At 38.4% G+C, this 22,427-nt stretch overlaps 1 protein-coding gene across 4 annotated transcripts in view; it reads right to left on the reverse strand.

Annotated features, from left to right (window-relative positions):
* Positions 1–9,582, reverse strand: part of nr4a3 (nuclear receptor subfamily 4, group A, member 3) — a 72,698-nt gene extending 63,116 nt beyond the window's left edge. The window contains exons 1-3 of one of the 4 annotated variants that reach the window (XM_028817405.2): positions 9,221–9,581; positions 4,221–4,388; positions 2,866–2,947 (exon numbers count right to left, since the gene is read on the reverse strand). In XM_028817405.2, coding sequence (XP_028673238.1) covers positions 2,866–2,929 — 64 coding nt within the window. In that variant the 5' untranslated portion in view covers positions 2,930–2,947; positions 4,221–4,388; positions 9,221–9,581. Of the gene's footprint in view, positions 1–2,865; positions 2,948–4,220; positions 4,389–5,355; positions 5,504–9,220 lie in introns of those variants that run through there. The other 3 variants (XM_051935950.1, XM_051935949.1, XM_028817404.2) reach the window with 3 other exon arrangements.
* Between the last annotated feature and the right edge of the window lie 12,845 nt (positions 9,583–22,427).

Consider the following 22,427-nt stretch of genomic DNA (forward strand, 5'->3'; position numbering starts at 1 on the left):
TACATAAAGGAATTAATGCAGACTGATCTTATGCTGTCAATTACTGAGTCTATTCAGTTTAACTTTTCCTGGGTGCACATAATTTATGTTGTTGTCGTTTTTGCTTTTTAATAAATTCATGACATATAGTTGCCTCAGCAATTTATTGAAATAGTTAGGAGCTTTATTACCAAACGAATAGGACACCATGGCTAATGCTGCCAGATTTAGCTCTCGACTGGATTGTCTACTGTTTTTCAGTTGACCCCTTTGGGGACTCCATTTCTCTCTCCTCGGTCTAAAGGCATACATTTAGGTTGAATTACAAATCTAAAGAGGGTGACTGTCGGTTTTTGGTGCCAGGCAAAGTTTGCTCTTGCTTTGGACAAAAAAGGTTTCGAAAATAAAGAATTACAGAATTATTCCTCCATCCTATCTTAGGTTTATATTCGACTGAGAGCGCTACAAATGGCAGCTTACAAGTTCAGGATACGTTAAAACTTTACAGATTTTTTTTTCTTTTACAATTGCAAAGTGACTTTTACATAGCTCACTTGCTTACAGTCAATGACTGACCTGCCATCCTTAGTGTTTAAAGTCCAAAGCCACTACAGCATCCTGGCTACTATCTATCTATCTATCTATCTATCTATCTATCTATCTATCTATCTATCTATCTATCTATCTATCTATCTATCTATCTATCTATCTAATATAGCGCATTATATAGCTATCTAATCGAAATACGTGACTGATCACTTTCTGACTGTCTCGCTTTCTGTCTTTATCGCGTATGTGTATATATGATCGTATTTATAGCGCCCTTTGTTGTTATCACCAAAACGTGGGCCAGGAGAAGTGTAACTGTTTATCTCGGGTCTGGCAGAGCTTTCACCGTTTTAATATGTACACACATAAAAGACAATTTAAAATATGCTGCCCGCAAGGAAATTTGCCGAAGTCCAAAGGGACCTAGAAGTGATGCCTCAGGTCGTGTGTGTTTATCATTGCCGCCTGTAACTGCAGCGCGTTATTTTTAATAGGCATTTCAGTACGACAAGGGAGCCGCGCTGCTCTTTTGGAAGCATCTGAAAACAAACAAGTCCTTGAAATAGAAGTTACGTGGAAAAAAACGCGTTAAAAAGTATCGTCCTGACAGCAACATCAATAAAGAAAAAAATGAAGCTGACCTGTAGAGGGGACGAAGCGACCAATGTAACCCTACTGAGGTGAGCGTTAAGTGAGCCGTCGGACTTAACGTGACTTCAATTCGCTCCACTCCACTCCAGCTTAAAGGTCTCGGCGGCTTTTCGTTTCTTTTCCTTTCTTTAAGTCGTTGCCTCAAAGTGAAACAAAATGAACTGGCGGAAAGATTACAGTGCAGAAAGGGGTAAGCCACGCTCTCTCATCAAACATCCCTGCAGCTAGGTAGTCCTGAATCTGATCGCTGTTATCAAATAGCAAGGAACTGGCGCTAAGGAATCCGATTAAAACGAAATAACCGGTTTAAAAATTAACATCATAAAAGATATTAAGCAAGCCGACTGCTTCACTTTTGTCACGGATAAATATACGATTATCCAAACAAAGAAGAGAGAAGGAAAAAAGAAACTATTATTCTCAGTTTAAATCTTTGGAGCAGGTTTTTCCCCCTGTCTTTCGTCGATCAGAACGTATTCCAGTGTATCAGTTTTTGGAAACTGACAACTGAAAACGTAACACGTTCAAAAGTGAAAAGTGTTCTAAAATCTCATTTACAAAGTAATGAAATAAAATCAAATGCGGGCAGTACTCATAGACCTTTTAAGAAATAGATGAGAGTAAACTACAATGAATACAGTATGTACAATATAAATAAGCGGTTATTTTACTTGATTATTACTTTTAGTAAGTTAGATTGACTTTTGTCTAGGTTAGGTAGTAGCAGTTTTCTTTCCAATATTAAGTCGGTATATATTTCTTAACAATATGTTTAATTTAATAATAATAATAATCATAAGTGCTTGTTTTTTCCATTTTTGAAACCTTACAATAAACTTACAAAATTCAAGCAAAACATTCTTAAAATAACTGACAAAAACAGAATAATTTGGCATGCATTAGTCGTTTCTCTTATGGAAAAACAAATAACTAGGAGACAGCCAGGTACTGTATATATGGTTTCAAAATTTATCAGTTTTCAAAAATATATTTGATTTATAATGAGGAATTCCAGTAATAAAACGCAAAATGTGGTAATTATGTCTGTTCTAAAAATAATAATAATAATAACTACTTTGTGTTTAAAGGCATCAGAATACTGCATCCTGTATTCTGTCTCACTGGTTACAGCTAAAAGGTACTTTTAAAGCATGAGTCACAATTTCTAATTGGAAACAGTTAGCGACAGGTAGCAACCCCCCCATCCCCCCGCCACATCCTCACTGCAAACCCTACACTGGAAAAAAGTATGCAGATGACATCACAATACATGTACAGCAAGGCTGACACAACTGACCAGTGCTTCCTTTCATTCAGGAAGCCCCATTCAGAAATCAAGCGTGTGTAACATGTCATTCAGAATTGTCAATGGGTGTTCCTTTCTCACAATGTTGCCTCATTTGTTTCAGGAGAAGTATACATACATTCAGGCCACCACTCATTCATTATACCTGTTTATTTCTTCTATATGCCTTTAGAAGCAGAGCGTATCTAATATCAGCAATTCCAGTTTTCAATTGCAAAGTAATTCGTGAGTTAAGAATCACCAAACAAGCAACACAAAACCATTTGAGAAACACAAGCAGATCAAAGGTCTATAATGACTGCAGCGGAGGAACAGGGTTATTAAATTGTTTTAAATTGGCACAGTGTTAAGTTAATCAGTAATTCAAAATAATGTCTAACCTCGAGATGCGCATTCTAGTTGACCAAAATGCAGCCTCTCCAGGAACTGAATAGGCTTGTTCATATTCAGTAAGCCATTGATCTATGAACAAAAATTAATTGCGAAAATAAATATGAGACCCAACAAAAAAAAAATCTAAAGTGACAGATAAAACAAAAGTATGGATGATGAAATAAATAAGCTCAATTAAAGAACAATGTTTAGTAACAATACACACACATAAAAAACAAACAAGAGTCCCCTGAAAAATAACAAAACATTTTCATTTCAGTCTAGACAAATGAATTGAACATTTAATCTGACTTTTCCCTCAGTAAGGCCTTGAGGTGTCTATGGTTTGCCTTTACTTTCATGAGACAATTTGACATTTATTCTCTGCAAAAGGAAAGGTCGAAAGCAATAGTATTATTTTCATTCATTATTTGTGGGAAAGAGACAATGCTGTTGTTAGTGTCTTCTGACCAAGTGCTCTGTGGTATTGTTTGTTGCGCAAATAAAAATAATTTTAAAGGATGATACTGATATCTTTAATAATGGTAACCTGTCCTGCCATATTTCAACATCTGTTAAGTTGAACATTAAAACAGAGACTATGTTATTAAAAAAACATAATCATATACATTTTGGTATAGTACATTCAACACAACACAGAATGTGGACTAACTTGATAGTAGAAAAGATAAACACCATGAAGACAGACATCAATTTTTACTTTCCTGTAATGTTAAATGCTCTTATGTAAAAGTAATCAATTAACTGCTTTATTGTTGCAATATTTGGGATAATCTTTACAAACCTGGTAGATTGAAAATAGAGGATGACAAATGTTTGCTTTTTAAAGCTGCCCAGCCAAGACAAAATGTATTGTGCAAATAAATCATAAGATATATTACTTTGTCAGTTTGTAGGCAGTGATTAGTTTTTGACGCACAGCTTGAATATGGTCAAATAATAATTTTTGAATGAATATGCCACTGTATTTATCTAGCCTTCCTCTGTGGGTGCCTGCTGTTATGCTCAGACAGACAGACAGACAGACAGACAGACAGACAGACAGACAGATAGATAGATAGATAGATAGATAGATAGATAGATAGATAGATAGATTCTACCGTGAACAATGTACAACCTCTCAAAAATATCTGGAGTATACATTTTTGACTTACAACTAACTTTACAGTAACCGCCATGTTTTTGTCCACCGGCAGCTAAACTTGGAACTGACGGCTGAGTTCAGCCTTTAAATACATTCAAATCCATCGAATTTTTAATTTTTACAAATGTTTTTAATTAATGACATCTGAACTAAAAAAAATCAAGTAATATATAGGAATGACACGTGGTGCTTCACTACCTGGTTGGTATTTTGCTCGCTGAATTGTGGTTGATTTCCCCGCAGCAGGTCGAACGAGACGAGGGTGAGCAGAGGACTCGATGGACTCCTCAGATGCTGCGGAGCTCTCCGTATGATGATGGGCAGGAGCGCCGGGGCTCGGCTGGGGGTGCTCTTCCGAACCGGAGGCTGCAGGTAAAAGATTAAATAAACAAGTTATGAGAGGACATGGAGGAAATCATCACCATCATCATCATCATCATCATCATCATCATCATCATCATCATCATCATAATAATAATAATAATAATAATAATAATAATAATAATAATAACTTGAGTCGTGCACCAAAACGAATGTCCCCACCCTCACGAATAAATAAGAAATCAGTAGTTGTAAGGGTAATGAAGAACAACATAAACGGCTTTAAAGTTAACTACAGCATACATACAAAAAGTGCGATGTTGCGAGAAATAAAACAAGTAAAACATCACAAAAGGATAAATAATAACGCACAACGAAAAACGGAGAAAATAGAAAAGAAAAGAAAATTCCAATTACAGCAAAAAGGATTATATTGTTCGAATTGGGAATTCAGATAAAACTTGTGCACAAACTGTCAAGAAAGAAAATTGCAACAAGGAAAAACTAACACCAAGTAATTAAAATTGTTTCTATAATTAGATTTTAAAACCGAATATGAAATTAAATAATCCAAAAAAATCTAGTAACATGGCTAACGCAATACCTGATAATTCAAGGGTAATGAACCCTGGTCAGTGATGTGTTAAATTAGTTTGAATAACTCGAATGAGTCCATATATATGAATCCATACAAATATCTATTAATCAGCTGATAGTTTCAGGCAGTTATAAGTATTTCAAACTCCCACTCGATTTTTAACTGTTAAACGAGGACGGCTATTCTACTGAAACGGTGCTGACGTAACTGGAGGATCCGCGGCCACCCGCAAAATATTACAATTAGCGGAATTTAATTGAGTACCCCTATAAATTCGTATTCATTATCTTAATTCCTCATCCCATCATCTAAATACTATATCCAAAAATCCAAACAGATGACAGAAGGTGAATTAAGATAAAAAAAGAATTAGCTGCATGCTGCCCACTCCATTAAGTTAAGAAAGTGTCCCACACTGTTCACAGTTTGACAAAACCTGAAGGTTTTCTTTAAAAGTTGGAAGCCCCCATCGCGATCTGTTCCTGTTAGGTGTTCTCCAGTGAGGGATCTGATTTCTATCGGCTGTGCTCCCCAGAATGTTATGCAGTTGCAGTGCTTTAGCTCAGCCCGCTGCTGTTTGCCGTTCGTAAGTTAAAGCTCGTGTTATAGAGTTGTCAGAGTGATGACGGTGACGAAACCAAGCACGTTTGGTTTGGTGTCACTACGAAAACAGTCGCCTAAATCATCAACATCAATTCAATGACGCAAAACTATAAAAACTGGTTCTAGTGTCAACACAGTTGATTGTATCTAAGTTTAACATAAAAATTAAGCATTGTATCAGTATAGTGCGTCATTCATACTATCTCTATAAAACATTGCATTTGTGTAAGTAAACTTTATTAGCTGAACATGACACATACAAACATTATAAGTTCATATACAACATCATTGACCTTATACAATACGTTTAAGTGTTAATTTGACCAATTTGGCACAAGTGTAATTTAAACTTACTAATTTTGCCGTGCAACAAGTAATAATCGGCTAAACGAAGTACAGCTAAACATGCCACGGAATATTTTTTAAATTTATGTGACATATTTGCGACGGGCACCTTGAAATTAAGCTCTTTAAATAACTAAAGGCAGACGAAAAATGTTAATTTCTACCTACAGCTTTGGCAGAAGAACAATGATTTCCCTCCATAAAAGTAGCATAGCCAACAAATAAAAAATACAGTCATAGCTTGAAGAACGGCGCAGATACTAACGTTAAGATTGGAAAACATTGAATGCGGGTAAATAAAATTGGCTTGGCTTAATAAAAATTTAAAGAATTAGCACAACTTTCAGATGTAAGAAAAGTTTGATCATTCGTCATTTTGAAGACTGTATTATTAGAACGTGCAGACTACCTATTTTAAATATTATTTTAAGCTATGTATAGTGGGAGGTTTAATAATAGTATATTTACATTCTGATAATGAAACGTCACCACGGCTGTTGTCGAGAATATCTGGCATTACCAGTTTCTCAAAAGATCTCTCAACCCTCGAAATACAATTGTTGAAATTGGTAGTATAACCAAGTGAATGATGTTCTGAAAAATTCTGTTTGTGCTATAAACAGAAATAATTAGCCAAAATAGACAGGTTGTTCTAGCTATTCCAGAAGTATATCTTTATTGCCTGTCAAAAGGTACGACACTTTCAAGCTTCCATTCTACTAACCTGCCGAACGATCGACAGTTAACTTCAGCCTCTCAGCGACTCCACAGGTTTGTAAACGCTAAGCGTTTAGCGCCACCTCTCTTCTGAGAAATGAATTTTGTTCCATAAAAAGAAGGGAACAAAGTCCTTTTTCAGTTTCGAAGAATACGACGAAAAACTCGAAAATCGAGAGCCTGCTTAAGAGGCTATTTTCTCATTTCATGCGATGGCACACGAAACTTGTGACTTCTCTTTTTGCTATCAAGTGAAACATCATTTTCCTCGTCTTCGTGCCCACGTTTTGAAACAAAAAAAAAAGAAAAAAAACTGTACTGTATGTGGTAAAGAACAATTGCATTTCAACACAAAGCTAAAAGTCAGTATTATTTTTTTTCCATAAAACGAAGGTGCTGAGATAATTGTACTCCTGTCCGGCTTACCAGTTTACTAAGAAATGCAAAACTTAACTTAGAACGGACTTTGTGTCACAATGGCAAATATGAGCAACACATTACTGTCTAGTTTTGAAGAGTGTTAATTTTATTGTATTGGACTTAGATATTGTTTTACCATGTCAACTAGTGAACCTTTGAGGTGACATTTATATCTGTTATATCAGTCCATAATAATTTACTGTCAGTTTATGATCCAGAATCTATCTATCTATCTATCTATCTATCTATCTATCTATCTATCTATCTATCTATCTATCTATCTATCTATCTAATCTGGTCACCGTCACTTCATCGGATATCAGCGCAACTTTCTAAAGGACGCCAATACTAAACGGCATGTCTAGCAGAACGAAGTAAATCAGCCGGTTTCCAAGGAACAGCCCATGTTCTCTTAAACATCCTTCTTATTACAACAGCAGCTCTGAACTTCAATAATCCAGACAGAGACTTGCAGACAAATAAATGAGAAAGAAAACGTAGTGTGTTCCAAAGTATCAAAAGAACCAATTTCTGCTGTTTGAGTTTATATCAAATAGTTCAGATATTGCGTAAATAAAGACATAACTTAATAATATGATATTCGTAAGAAAAGACTTTTTAAAATGTTTTTTTCGTGATTGAGTTTGTATATTGCTTCTTTCTTTCTTTCTTTCTTTCTTTCTTTCTTTCTTTCTTTCTTTCTTTCTTTCTTTCTTTCTTTCTTTCTTTCTTTCCCTTGAGTACAACCGCATATCCGTTATCCTGCATATTATAAACTACAATGTACATTATATACACTTTCCAGGGTGCAACGGGTCTACTGTGCGTTCTATACGAGTCCGTTATGACAGTTCCATCGACACACTTTCGAACCTACTTATCCAGTTCTGTTTTGCGGGGAGATGGAGTCTACAATGCAGGAACATTGCCTAGACACCATTGTGGGGCACATTCTTTCACATAATTATTTCATATATCTAGAATTTACAATTGATAATTAGCCTATGGCGCGGTAGTAATAACGATCCAAAACTACAACAAGATGTTTAGTTTGAGAATGAAAACTTTAAAGACTCCCTAAGTGGACACGAGACTGGGCAATGTTATTCTCTTTGACGGGAGTTTACATGAGCCTTGTATAACTAGTTTTTAACTTATTTCTCACTGTTAGTTAGTACTTTCGTTGACAGCATCTTTAAAATAAAAGTGTAAGACATCATGTCGCCCTTCCCACTTCTAAGTAAGACACACTAAAAGGGCAGCCTTAACGTTATCTTTAACATTCATAGATTTGTTTTTTACCATGGAAGTAACCTTTGTCAAGTTTTATTTATTTTATGCTCGATAACTCAGCCTTTTTGTTAGTGCATGAACACTTTACATTTAGAAAATATTTTGCCCTTAGCTAATGTCATTTGCGGTATTTTAGATATATTATTATAAAAATCATGGCATAGTACTCTAGTGGCGCAACAAACATGATCCATATTTCTGCATAAAACATGAAACTTCAATCATAATACGACCAGGTCACCTTAAAAAGGAAACTGTTGAGTTTATAGATCGTCTTTTCTTAAGCATCAATATAAAATACAATGCTAAGCTTTTGGAAAGAAAGAAAGAAAGAAAGAAAGAAAGAAAGAAAGAAAGAAAGAAAGAAAGAAAGAAAGAAAGAAAGAAAGGTGTACTATGTCAAGGGTGGATCTTGCTTTTAGAATATACTGTTTCACCAGTGAAGAGTATGGACCAAATTGTACCTCAGTTTTAATCCAATGAAACAAGCGCGCAAATTCGGCCACAGCGTTGCCGAGCACCCCGTGCGGCACTGTGCTGAGCCCCGCTCGACTCTTACTGGTTCTGTACTGCACACACACATACAGACACACGAACACGCTCACTCTGGAGCCGGGTGGCATCCCATTTCCATGACAACTAGCAAGAATACTCGCCGCAATTAAATACATAGAAAACGTTTTCAGCCCGTTTCGAATACATTTATCGGCTCCAATCAAATTCGACACGAGTACAAACATTCAAGAAAGCCGAAAATGTCTTCGTTGAAAAGAAACACACACAAAACAATAACTGATATTCTGTCTTTTTTTTCTCTCTCGAAAAGGCAACAGTTGTCCCCTTTTCTAGCAATAGCCATAGCAACTTTCGCGAAGTCCACAAATAACTGATTAATACCTACTTGCTTGCTGTAGCGGTTCCGTCTTTACATGTGGTATACACCTCCTAAAAGTTGCGAGTAGATGTCCAGCATAATTAAAATGGGCAAATGATAATTATAATAATAGTCGCAGCAGAATTTTCCCTTGCAGTTAATATAGAAGGCAGTAATTACTCCGACTGCATCGAAATGAATGGATGCGATCCTGTAGTGGTTCGTCCGTACTGGTGATGCTAATGATGCGCCGTGTTGCAGCTCCAATGTGGCTTTGTTTATGTGCAGAGAGAAGCGAGGTTGTGGACTGAGAAAAGTCCAATTGCTAGTAGTCATTTATGTGAGAGCGCTTTCTCCATAGAGCGTTTGGTATGCAGGACGTCAATGTGACGCCATGGGAGAGGTGACGTCACTCACTGTAGTGCTCTCCCCTCCGCTGAAGCCCTGCCTAACTGATACAGTAAGAGAGCATGGCCAAAAAATGGTTTCATGTTTCTTGGTAAGAAAGAAGCAGAAGTTGTCAGCGGGAGGTAGAAAACCAGAAATCAAAGAAAACATTCGCGTCACAAATAATCCCCCTATTTAGCACTGATTTGAAGAGAAGCAAGTACGCGCACTTAGGACGGAAAGGTAGCTTTTCATGTTTAGTAAATCGTAATGATCAAAGTTACACTAAATATTATTAGTACGCACAGGGTTTAGCTCTAGGTCATGGGTTTTAATCCAGGACTTTTATTTGCATGTTCTCACCATGTTCAGGTGTTGACTTTTCGTGCATGATTACGGTGATAAGCGTCTTTAAATCGTCTCTGTATTAGAAGGTATAGGTGTCTGCATGGTTTGGATTTTGCCTTGTGTCTGATCCTACTTGTACTGTTTATCAATGGTGAATTTGTACTGTAGAGTGCTGCAGTGCCTTCCACCTGACTGTTGTGCAGGACCCTCCTGAAAATATGGAGAATGAGAGAATAATACATATTATCTCTCCAGTCACTCATTTGTAGACCAATTCAGAGTTGAAGATGGGTAGGACATAGCTTTGGGTGCAAGGGAAGAATCAGCCCTGGACTGAATGCCAGTCCAATGCAGGGGACATTCAGAGAAAAAGAGAAAGATCTCCAACTAACGTAGCACGTTTGTTTTTTGAAATGTTGGAGGAAAAGGCCAGACTCACACAGGGAGAACATGTAGACTCTACTCAGAGAGAGACAGTGTCATTATGTTTTTTCCACAATTTTTAAAATAGAAATAAGATAGAGTGTCATCTCTATTGACATGAGGCTAAATCAAAGAGAGATAGAAAAAGAAACATCCATTTACCCATTTTATAAACCCACTTATCTGGAGCAGGGTCGTGGAGAAGCTGGGGCCTATCCCAGCGCGGATAATAAGTAAATAGATCAACAGTGCATCGTGGGGTTAACATACACACACACACATCAGGGCCAATTTAACACCACCATGTCATTAGACTGTCGAGGGGATCCACATAGACATGAGCAAAACATGCTGACACAACTGTGGGAGCACCCAGCCTCTTTGTTGTGAAGCAGCAGGGCTACCACTGTGTCACTATGCTTCCTGAAACAAGAAACAAGACAAAGAGTGTGAATAGTTTCAATTTTAATTTGATTTGTATAAACTGCATCTGTTTCATAGGAACATATTATCGATAGAACCTTTGCATTAACTACCTTGAGTTTTAGTATAAGGTTATGCTATTAATATTATATAACACCTTCTATCTATCTATATGTCTGTCTGTCTGTTTACAAAGTATATTTTGTTAACATATTTTAGAAAACATTTCTAAACTTTATCCTTATAAATAGCATTAACCTGCCGTTTCCACATAGGGTTACAGGGACCTTATGAACATATACAAATACACATATGTACTGATCCAAATACGTTATACTCTTCTGACCTACTTAAATATCATCTGGAAATATCAGGCAATAGGATATAACATGGTGATACCACTTCTAAGAATCCTACACTATACAGAGATATCAATGTGCCCAGCAAATGATCATAACCTACACTGCCACTTACACATGGCATGACCAAGTTAGCCTTTTCACCAGTCAGTGCTGTAGTACTAGGGTGTTGCACTGTATTAGCCGTTGTGGATGTAATGAGAAGTCAAGCAAAATGACACCTTTTATTGGCTAATTAAAAAGATTACAATATGCAAGCTTTCAAGGCACCTCAGGCCCCTGATTACATCTTGCCTGAAGAAGGGGCCTGAGTTGCCTTGAAAGCTTGCATATTGTAATCTTTTTAGTTAGTCAATAAAAGGTGTCATTTTGCTTGACCAGTCAGTGCTCAAACAATACAAGAGTGACACACATATATACATTTTGTGTGGGTGTGCACTGTTTGATAGTTCATGCACATCTCCTGAGAAAATATCTGAATTTGTACTGCACCTCCATAACCAAATACTAAATGATGAATTTGCACGCGGCCCATTTAAATACTAAAGATATACTGTAGGTTGGTTTCAGACCCGTTCCATTATTCTAAGTGTAATACACTTAAAACATGGATCAATGTAAAATTTGCTTATGAATGCAAAGGCGCTTTTTATTCTAGAGTGACCCCACTTCAGCAGTTTTCATGATTGTGCTATTTACTGCAGAGAGGTGTGAATTGTGTCATACTAGAAGCCTTTCTAATAACATTATTCAAAATTATGGACTTATATGAAACTGGCATGATGGCTTTTTAAAATCTAGTCTGATCTCCTATTTGCTCCCAAAAACCCAGGACAAGGACAGCTGGTAACAGAAAAATTGATACATGAGTAAAACTTCAAGTTAGCATGAACTGCTTTTCTCACCCTTTTCCAATGGAAAGAACTGAATTTGTGCACCCTGAGCAGAATGGTGTACTTATCCTATTACAGTAATTTTAAAATCTGCCCATCTTTCCATCTTCTAAACCTGCTTATCCAGGGCAGAGTTGTGGAGAAGCTGGAGCCCATCCCAGCTACCTTCAGGCACAAGGCAGGAACAATCCCCAGAAAAGGTGCCAGTCTATTGTATGTGAACACACTCACAAACCTACACCAGGGCCAATTTATCAAACCTGCATGTCCTTACACGCCCACATAGAACAGGGAGAACATGGAAACTCCACAGAATACACGGGAAGTGAACCTTGTCTTCTTACTGCTAACGCTGCACCACTCTGCTCCCCATAATATTATAATTTTGGATCAGTTAAAGCACCAGCACCCAGTCACCCTGAATTGAATTAAGACAGATTAGGAATGTTATCTTTGTATTTGATTCCTTCAAACTTAACTGTATTGGTGTAGGTACTGTGTCTTGCGATTCATTATCTCTTCTCTGTGAATCTGCTTATATACACTGAGCTTTTTTAAAATTTTAATATATACCTGGATAGTTTTATGCTTTACCATCTGCTTGTTCATTTTCCTAAGGTTTATCATGCATTTGAATTATTTTGCATTGGATTTGATTAGCTTGATGGCTTGAAATGTATTGTGGATTGCTTATAAAGACTTTGTGATAATGGATGCTACGTAAGGTGCTATATAAAAAGATATTCTCTAGTGTAAGAACTCATAAAGTTTTCATTTTCCAAACGTTCGATATTTTCTGTTTAAGCAACTTGTGCAAATACACTCTTTGAATGGGGAAGTATAAACTCTTTGGGATTTGGTCTTTCGTTACCACTTTTTCTTTTTCTTCTATTTCTTTTTGTTACCTGTTGTTGTGTCTTCCGCCTGATGTTACCCAGATGGGTTCTGGCCCACAGCAATCTGCACTTAAAAATAAGAGAGTTCAAGAAATGCATGGATTTAAGGAATGTGTTGTAATCGTGTCGTTTAATTTTCAGCAAAAAACTACAAATAGCAATTCCATATGCACAAATTATATAATTGTAACTTTCAAACTGCGAATATGTGCTACGAATAATATAAATAACGGTTGATCAACGGATTCGGAAACGCACTTTGCCATTTTTAGTTTTCTGTCGCGTACCCAGAAAGAAAGAAATAAAGAAAGAGAAAGTGATCGAGACACACGGGGGAGTGCCAAAGCGACTCTCGAGCTAACGGCTTTCCTGGATTGCTGGAGGTGGGGAATGCACATGGCAGCGTCACTCGGCAAGTGGCACGCAAGGCTCAGGTAGGCTGCGGTCGAGACGAGCGTTTACATTCCGTGAGGCAGTGAAGGTGCCAAGTGAGTCTGTAGACCAGGACCCGACCACATCCGACTTGCCGCGTGGTGGCGTTGGTATCGTGTAGGCTGAGACGACAGTATAAGTGAGTCGCATTTTTCTTCAATTACTTTGAACAATTTTGAACAACGTGAAAAGAAGCCGGCACTGCGTACTTTTTTTCAGCGTGACCCATAGCTTCAGGCAAAACTCTGGATCGCGATTCCCCGTCTGATGTGATGTTTTTTTTTTTATTAATACTACAGCTAAAAAACGAACCTGCGGCAACGAACAACTGGATACTAAAGGGGGCAGGGCGAAGCCGGGGTGAAGAGAAAGTCAGATCGAGCCAATCATGGACCTCGTGGTGTTCCGCGGACAATCTGCCCGCGTGCTCATCTTGGCCAATGATTAGAAACGTTCCATTCGCAAGGGGGCCGATAGAGGCGGGGCGAGGAAGCTGACGCACTTGAGGCGCGTGATTGACGCAGGCTCAGATGCTAATTTTAGCCAAGGGGTGGTGGGGTGCTGCGAAGCAGTACAGCGCCGGGGCGGACCTGGCTATTTTAGACTCTTGACTGAGAGCCAGCCAAACCAAATATAGTCCTAGACAGGTATTTTTAGCCGCCGCGTGTCCCTTTTTAAAAATCGGACCTGGAATATGTCATTTCTTTTTGGTTTATTCTGTGTAATGGAAGCAGGTCTGGAATTGTATTAGTTGCCTTCCTGTACCAAGGCCGGGTTTAAAAAAATAACTTTAATGTGAAGTATAGCAAGCGTTGTAAGTTGATTCGTGGTTTGTTTCGTTCCTTACTGAAGCATTCCTCCTCAACGAAAGTCGGAAGTGTGGAGCACTCGCAAGCGTTCGGCACACGGAGTTGTATTTGTATGTGTGGCGAATGTCGTACCGAGTAGTTTAGTGCTTCCAGAACAAAGCGGACTGACTTGGTTTAGCGCTCGAGATCACAGATAATCGGGACCACACAGGCGCTCCTGTCAGTAGGAGAGAGGGGGCACTTTAAGAGTTATTTGCGGAGATGCAGGATCATTCGATTTCCTTTGGATACTTAATTAAATAACTTACACGGTGTAACTAAAAACATTTGATCGTTTTAACCAGATGGAATCACTTCGTAGTTAGTTGAAGTTTTTGATATTAACCGAAATACACAGAAACAGGTCCAAATAAATTGAACTTTACTGCGATCCCGTTAGTATAAAATGGTAAATAAAATTAAGTGACATTCTGTGAGTATTAACCCCTTTGAGTTAAGAGCTTTTTGGTACTTTTGACACGTCTGCGGTAAAGAAATCACTCAATTTGCACACTGTTCTTTGCAAAAATTGCTAAAGCTGCTGCGGGTTGGAAGAGAACCTTCAATAAACACTCAACCTTTGTGGTGTCGCATATTTTCAATTAGACGGTCTGGGCTGTGATGTTTTAATTAAATAATCTGCTTAGAGCACTGTCCTGTTCTCCCAGTACTCCGGTCCCACTTAGATCCCAGAGGACTTTGACTCCACTTACCTGTATCTTCCCGGTCCTGATGCTATTAACTTCATATCTCATGCTATGCCTAATTTTTATGGTCAGATGTGCTGTTACTCCCCAGGGCTTATCGTTAAAAGTCAAAAGGATAACACCATTGACACTTCATATTTCGGACTTCAGAGGCCCCCACATGACTTAAACTTGGGTGTGACAGAGATTTGATGTAAACCTTGCTCATCAGTAGATTTTTTGTCACCTACCCATCATGCGGAAGACATGATGATGACATGAGAAAAAGGAGTCTCACACCACAAGATGCCCAGGACCACAGAAAGCAAAGCAAAGGAAAAATATTTGGACAGCCACCCTGTGTAAACCTGGAACATGTCTGTTGAACTGGTAATGGCGACATACTCATGAAGCTTAGATTTGTGAAACTTGTGGTTAGCGTTTTCTTACATTGTAGCATTTTTTTTGTTTTAACTCATTCAGGGTTGCCTTAGGCCTTTTGCTGATCTAATTATTTGCTAGGTGCCCAGTTTTGGACTTAGATTCACTCTTCACGTTTCTCTTTAACATGTGTACACTTGATGTGTTTCAGTGTTTTGGAAGTGTTCATATCCCCATCCCTTGAAATGTAGTTTTCAATAACTTTGTGTTCATGATCTAATTTTGTTTAGGAATAACACAAACTCAGTCTTCTTAGGATCATGTGCATTGACCAGTAGAAAACTCCTTCACGGCGCCCACAAACACACAGATTTCATTCAGCTCTGTGTGTTTACAGACATTTGGTTAAGTGTGCCATGTAAAGTAGGTGGAATACTTAAGAAAGCAGTCATTTTCTGTTTTTTATCTGTAATATTTTACAGAGGTCTGTGGAGGTTCTCCATTGTAGTCATTCACGTGTATTGATCAAAAGGAAAAAAGCATCAAATATCACTTTTATAGTAAGGTTACCTTCTGCCATATTTCCAGTGACCCCTAAATATGATTAGAACATGGGTAGATAGAATATAAAATGGCTAATCTCTGTTCATCTCTCTCATGATTACTTGTGAAGTAATTAGGCTAGAAACTTGATCTTGGTTTTAGTTGGAAGCTCATATGATCTAATATGTTCAGGAGTTTAAAAAATGAAGGTGGTGGCAACCTGGTGGCAGAAAAGTTAATTGTAATTAAAGCATACTCCCCACAAACCCATCTATTGACAATCCCCAGGGATCACCGTACATATGTGTTCAGAATCCATAATCAAGCATAAGCTCTTTCCATTTTATTGTAGGACTGTTAGTCCACATGTTTCACTAGTAAAATAAAAAAGTTGGAAAAGTTCAAATCCAGGTTGAGGTACATTTACAGTACAAAATGGCTGTAAGAGGCTGGGTGCTGGATCTTCTCTGAAGTGTCATTTAACTTAAGCTGTCAAAGGTAATTAAAATAAACAGCACACAAATACTGTACATATACGGTACAATCTACTCCAGAATTGTTGGCACCGTAATGGACATTGGTTATAACTAACCATATAAAATTAGAAATACATATAAGGATTCAAATATTCCTCAAAATTGCTATTTATTTGATAAAAAATAATTCTTATTGGAATTTTGTTTTATTTCAACAGTGGTGTATTCTTTCAAGAACATAAAAAATATTAGTACCTTATATGAATATCTTAAAACCAAATCAGTGTGCATCGTTGGTGAACAAAACATCTTTATTTTTGTTTTGTCCTGTAATCCAGAACTTGTTTGTTGTCTGTGACCACTTCCTGTTTATCGGAGGTGTACATATGAGGTTGTGCATTTGCAAAACCCTTATGTCATCCATCATCATGGGCAAATGCAAAGATCTTTCAACTCAGATGAGACTAAAGGTTGTAGAAATTAGACAATGGTCATTAAAAAATCATAGCTGAAAAAACCATTAAGCACAAACAGGGCTATAATACGAGATGTTAGAGAAGTATGAAACAGTTGGAAATTTAGGAGGACACATAAGCAAACTTCACCAACAAACAGTGAGAAGGTTGGTATAAGACACAAAGAAAAACCAAAAGTTTAGTTTCTCAACTCTGTAGTTTGAACTCCTGGGGTTATTTCTGAATCAATTGTTAGAAGGCATCTCCACGATGAGAACCTCTTGGGAGCAGTCTTAAAAAAGAAGCCCATTTAAGTACAAGCCACAAGATGCTGTACCTGACGGAGCCTCAAATGAAGTTGTGGTTTTTAGTGAGATGAGACAACAATTGCAGTTTTTCGTCATGCATATGTGATGGTGTGGTCCTGCTCCACACTCCCTCTTCCAGCTTTGGGAGCCTCTTGAACCCAACACCACCGGCAATGTAACCAGATGAGCTGTGCAATGAGGGCAAATCACACTGGGAGCAAGGGGATGGTGTAAAAGTCCCCCTGTGCTTTTGTTATTAACAAAAAAATCAAAACAAATGTTCCCCAATAAAGTGCAGTGTACAGAAACAGTCTATAAATAAATAATCCTTAAGAAACAGGTGACAAATGGAGATTAAAATCCAAAATAAATAAATCCTTTAAAACAAGGTTAAAATATTGTCTGGAAGCTGTCCTTTTTAAAAACCTGGTGCCTTCTCCGTTTAACTGGCGGCTCCCCTGCTTCTCCTATACGGGCCTTGCAACAGGGAAGTCGTCCTATCCGCAGGTGCAACTGACTCTCGAATGGTCTGGTAGCCTTCCATCTCCTGGCTATGTACAGCTCACACACCGGACTAAGACTTGGGTTTCCCCCAATGGCCAGGGTGCTCATGTTGTGGCTCAACTTCCCAAGCCTCTCCCGATCTTTTGTGCCGGCCCGTGCTTATACGGCTCCATGGGCGCAGCGTCTCAATCACGCACTGCTGGAAGCCAATGAAGCAGCTGAGAAAGATCACCCCCTCATGTGCAAGTGCGTCTCGACCCAACTACCTCATTAGCTCACCATGTTGCACGAGCACGCACACGGAGACTGACCTGGCCAATGGATTATTAAAAAAAATGGCCATTCTTTCGGACCCGCTATACCACAGTACATCAACGTCAAATTTGGCGAGGAAGGGGGCTGTGTACAAAGAAAAGCACCAGATACCCACTGTGAAGTATGATGGTGGATCACTTGTGCTTTTGGACTGGCTTGCTGCAAGTGGTCCAGAGGCTCTTGTGAAGATTAATAGAAGAAGGAATTCCACTATATACCAGGAAATTTTATTTCAAAACCTGACTGCCTCTTCTAGAAGGTTGAAACTTGTCCATGAAAGGATCTTTTACCTCATACACTCATCAGAATCAACACAGAAACGATTATGAGAGTACAAAATCAAAGTTCTGAAATGGCCATCTCAGGCTCCAGACTTGCAGACCTGTGGTGTGAATTGCGGAGGGCAGAACACAAGTGCAAACCCTACAACTGGGATTGTCCCACATGGAGTCGTGGTCCAAGATCTCTCTCCGGGTGTTTAATATTACAGAGAGGAGCTTGGAGCAGTGATTTTCGCTAAGGGAGGCTTCACTAAATAAACTGCTCAAAAAAATTAAAAGGAACAGTTTGAAAACACATCAGATCTCAATGGGAAAAAAATCTTGCTGGCAATCTATACAGATATGGACTGGGTAATGTGTTAGAAACGAGAGGATACCACATCGTTTGATGTAAATGAAAATTATCAAACTACAGAAGGCTGAATTCAAAGACACCCCAAAAATCAAAGTGAAAAAATGATGTGGCAGGCTAGTCCATTGTGCCAAAATTTCATTGCAGCAACTCAAAATCGTACTCAGTATGGCCCCCACATGCTTGTATGCATGCCTGACAAATGAGATGATGGATGGCGTGTCCTGGGGGATCTCCTCCCAGATCTGGACCAGGGCATCACTGAGCTTCTGGACAGTCTGAAGTGCAACCTGGCGGCGTCGGATGAACCGAATCATAATGTCCCAGAGGTGTTCTATTGGATTTAGGTCAGGCGAGTGAGCGTGGGGGCAAGTCAATGGTATCAATTCCTTCATCCTCCAGGAGCTGCCTGCATGCTCTTACCACATGAGGCCGGGCATTGTCATGCACCAAGAGCAACCCAGGACTCACTGCACCAGCATAGGGTCTGACAATGGGTCCAAGGATTTCATCCCGATACCTAATGGTAGTCAAGGTGCCGTTGTCTAGTCTGTAGAGGTCTGTGCGTCCCTCCATGGATATGCCTCCAAAGACCATCACTGACCCACCACCAAACCGGTCATGCTGAATGATGTTACAGGCTGCATAACATTCTCCACGGCTTCTTCAGACCCTTTATGTCTGTCACATGTGCTCAGGGTGAACCTGCTCTCATCTGTGAAAAGTACATGGTGCCAATGGTAAACCTGCAAATTCTGGTGTTCTATGGCAAGTGCCAATCGAGCTCCAAAGTGCCGGGCAGTGAGCACAGGGCCCACTAGTCTGTTTTTGATTGCTTGGTCAGAGACATTCACACTAGTGGCCTACTGGAAGTCATTCTGTAGGGCTCTGGCAGTGCTCATCCTATTCATCCTTGCTCAAAGGAGCAGATACCGGTCCTGTTGATGGGTGAAGGACCTTCTACTGCCCTGTCCAGCTCTCCTAGAGTAACTGCCTGTCTCCTGGAATCTCCTCCATGCCCTTGAGACTGTGTTGGGAGACACAGCAAAACTTCTGGCAATGGCACATATTGATGTGCCATCCTGAAGAAGTTGGACTACCTGTGCAACCACCTCTGTAGGGTGCAGGTATCGCCTCATGGTAACAGAAGTGACACTGACCATAGCTAGATGCAAAGCTAGTGAAAAAACAGAAAAGGTGAGGAGGGAAAAATGTCCGTGGCCTCCTCCTGTTAAACCAGTCCTGTTTTGGGGTTTGTCTCATTGTTGCCCCTCTAGTGCACCTCTTGTTAATTTCCTTAACAGCACAGCAGCTGAAACTGATTAACAACCCCCTCTACTACTTAACTGACCAGATCAGTATCCCAGAAGTTTCATTGACTTGATACTATATTCTGATTAAAAAGTGTTCCTTTATTTTTTTGAGCAGTGTATTAATCATTTTTAAAATCTATGGTTTCAAAGGAAAAAATGTGTTGCTAAAGAAAGATTTTTGTTTAAAAATCTATTAATTTAAAAGAGAAGACTTACCCATTTGTTTAAACCAAACATATTACTCATTGCATGTGTAGTTCATCTGATATATTAATGTTTAACTCATTTTTTTAGGCATTCCAATAATTCCTGAGTTAACTGTAATCGTTGCTTAATTATACAGTATATGTAAGTCTGTTTCATAATGTCATTTTCCTATCTGTCTTATGTAGTGTCCGTTCAATCAGTCTATCCATCTGATGTATATAGTGCCTTTTATATCCATTGGCCTTATATTTCTTAGGCTATTCAAGAAATCATTGTTAAAGATGAGTAAAAATTTGAAAATTTCAATTCACAAAAGACAGTGTTAGCCTAGCACAGGAAAGCCTGCCAGGAGAGCAAATGTAAACAAGCAGGCATAAACCAAAGATCACTCCTATCGAACGTCAATGGCCAAATCTAAACCCAAGAATTTCAGTGAGAGAAATCAAAGCATAGTTCTGAAACAGGAAATGTAAGTAGCACAAATAACACATGTGAAGATTGATTTTTCATTAATATCCGGAAACTGAAATAGTAACGCATTGACTGAGAGGACAGCCATTTAACTTCTGGGTTCAAATACCATACTAACTGTCGTCGCATTATAATGACAGTGACACAAAATGGCAGTGCTCAGGAAAAACCATCATGGCAACGAAAATGTCACAAAATAATGTGTAACAACTGATAACAATTTCTATGATAAAAATAATTGCAAAAATCTGATTTGGCACAGCCAAATACCATAATGGGACATACTGATTAACAAAAAAGGCATAAAAAAGTGTACAAAAATACGCCAACACACAGAATCATAATCAACATTAGTATATCCAAACAAGAGTTGGCAGGAAGTTCACTGATACCTTCTGCCTGTGTTTTCTGAAGCATGATGATGGCTAATCATAGTCTTGGGGTGCAGTTCAGCTGGTAAGAGGGTAACTGGTCAAAATTGATGGAATGATGACTGTCGAGTAATAGAACCAGTTGTTGATTCATTATGTGGTACCTTTGGGAAAAAGATTTATTGGCAAAAACATAATCTTTCAGTACAATATTGGCTCCAAACACAAATTAAGCACAATTAAGACCTATTTGGTACAGTAACATGAGAATGGAACCCTCAAAATATTAGACTGGCCACCTCAGAGCACCAACCTCAATTTAATTCAAGTTGTTTGGGAGCATTCGGAGAAGGAAAAGAACACAAAGAAACATTAAATCTATCTATCTATCTATCTATCTATCTATCTATCTATCTATCTATCTATCTATCTATCTATCTATCTATCTATCTATCTATCTATCTATCTTCAATAGTCATATACCATTATATTTGTAATATTTAAATTTACACATTAGTATAATCAATTACTTATTTTTTCTCTGTTTTATTGTCCAACTCCTGACAGGTTTAGTAACTCACTGGGGCGACACAGTTAGTCAGTCCTGGAGGCTGAATGTGTAATTTTCAGTTTTTTTAACAGCATATCTTACAGTATGTTTTGCCATATACCTATAGTATCAGTTAAACAAACATTATCAATTACACAAAAAGGCAGAATATACAACTAATTCCGTTTTAATGGATCTTTGTACAATGATTTATGACTTTATGTCTTTGAGTGGGGTCTCACGGTGGTGCAGTGGTAGCGCCGATACCTTGCAGTAAGGAGATCTGGTTTGGCGTCCTGGGTGTTCCCTTTGTGGAGTTTGCATGTTCTCCTAGTGTCCATGTGGGTTTTCTTCACCACAGACAAGCAGGTTAGGTGTATTGGTGATGCTAAATTGGCTCTAGAGTGTGTTTTGTGTGGAAGTGTTCACCATGGTGCTCTATCCAGGATTTATTCCTGTCTTGTGTCCTGCGACCCTGGTCTGGATTAAGCAGGTTATAAAATGACATGACATGTTTTTGAGTTTCTGTGTTGCTTTTTTGTGTTTTATGATAAGGCTAATGTTTGACCTTTACAGTTATTTCCACTTGTGTTGCATGTGTTGCCTCTGGCCTTGTTATTAATAACACTGAACCAAATTCCTATAAGTCTTTTTTGTTGTTTGCCTGTCCCCCCATCTGGATGATTTCCTGTAATTTCAACAATGAATACTTTCTTAAAGTTATGATAATTGAAAGCACTGATTATATCAGACCAGGGTGTCTGCTATCCATGAAGAAAGTCCTTTTGGTTTCAGTTTCACTCTGTGTGCCATATGCAGCTAGAGTAACCTTAATCTTACTTACACAAACAGTTAATTAGTCAGTGATGAAAAAAAGGGAAATAGTAGAAGAAGTTGTGAAAAATTGAAGCACAATTAAAAATAAATGTAATATCTATTGCAGAATGTGTGGTTAGACAATAATACAGCAAAAAAAAAAAAAAAGCAAGAATATTAAACTTTGATAGATGTA

The sequence above is a fragment of the Erpetoichthys calabaricus genome, chromosome 13 (genome assembly GCF_900747795.2).
Source record: "Erpetoichthys calabaricus chromosome 13, fErpCal1.3, whole genome shotgun sequence".
NCBI classification, from domain to species: domain Eukaryota; kingdom Metazoa; phylum Chordata; class Cladistia; order Polypteriformes; family Polypteridae; genus Erpetoichthys; species Erpetoichthys calabaricus.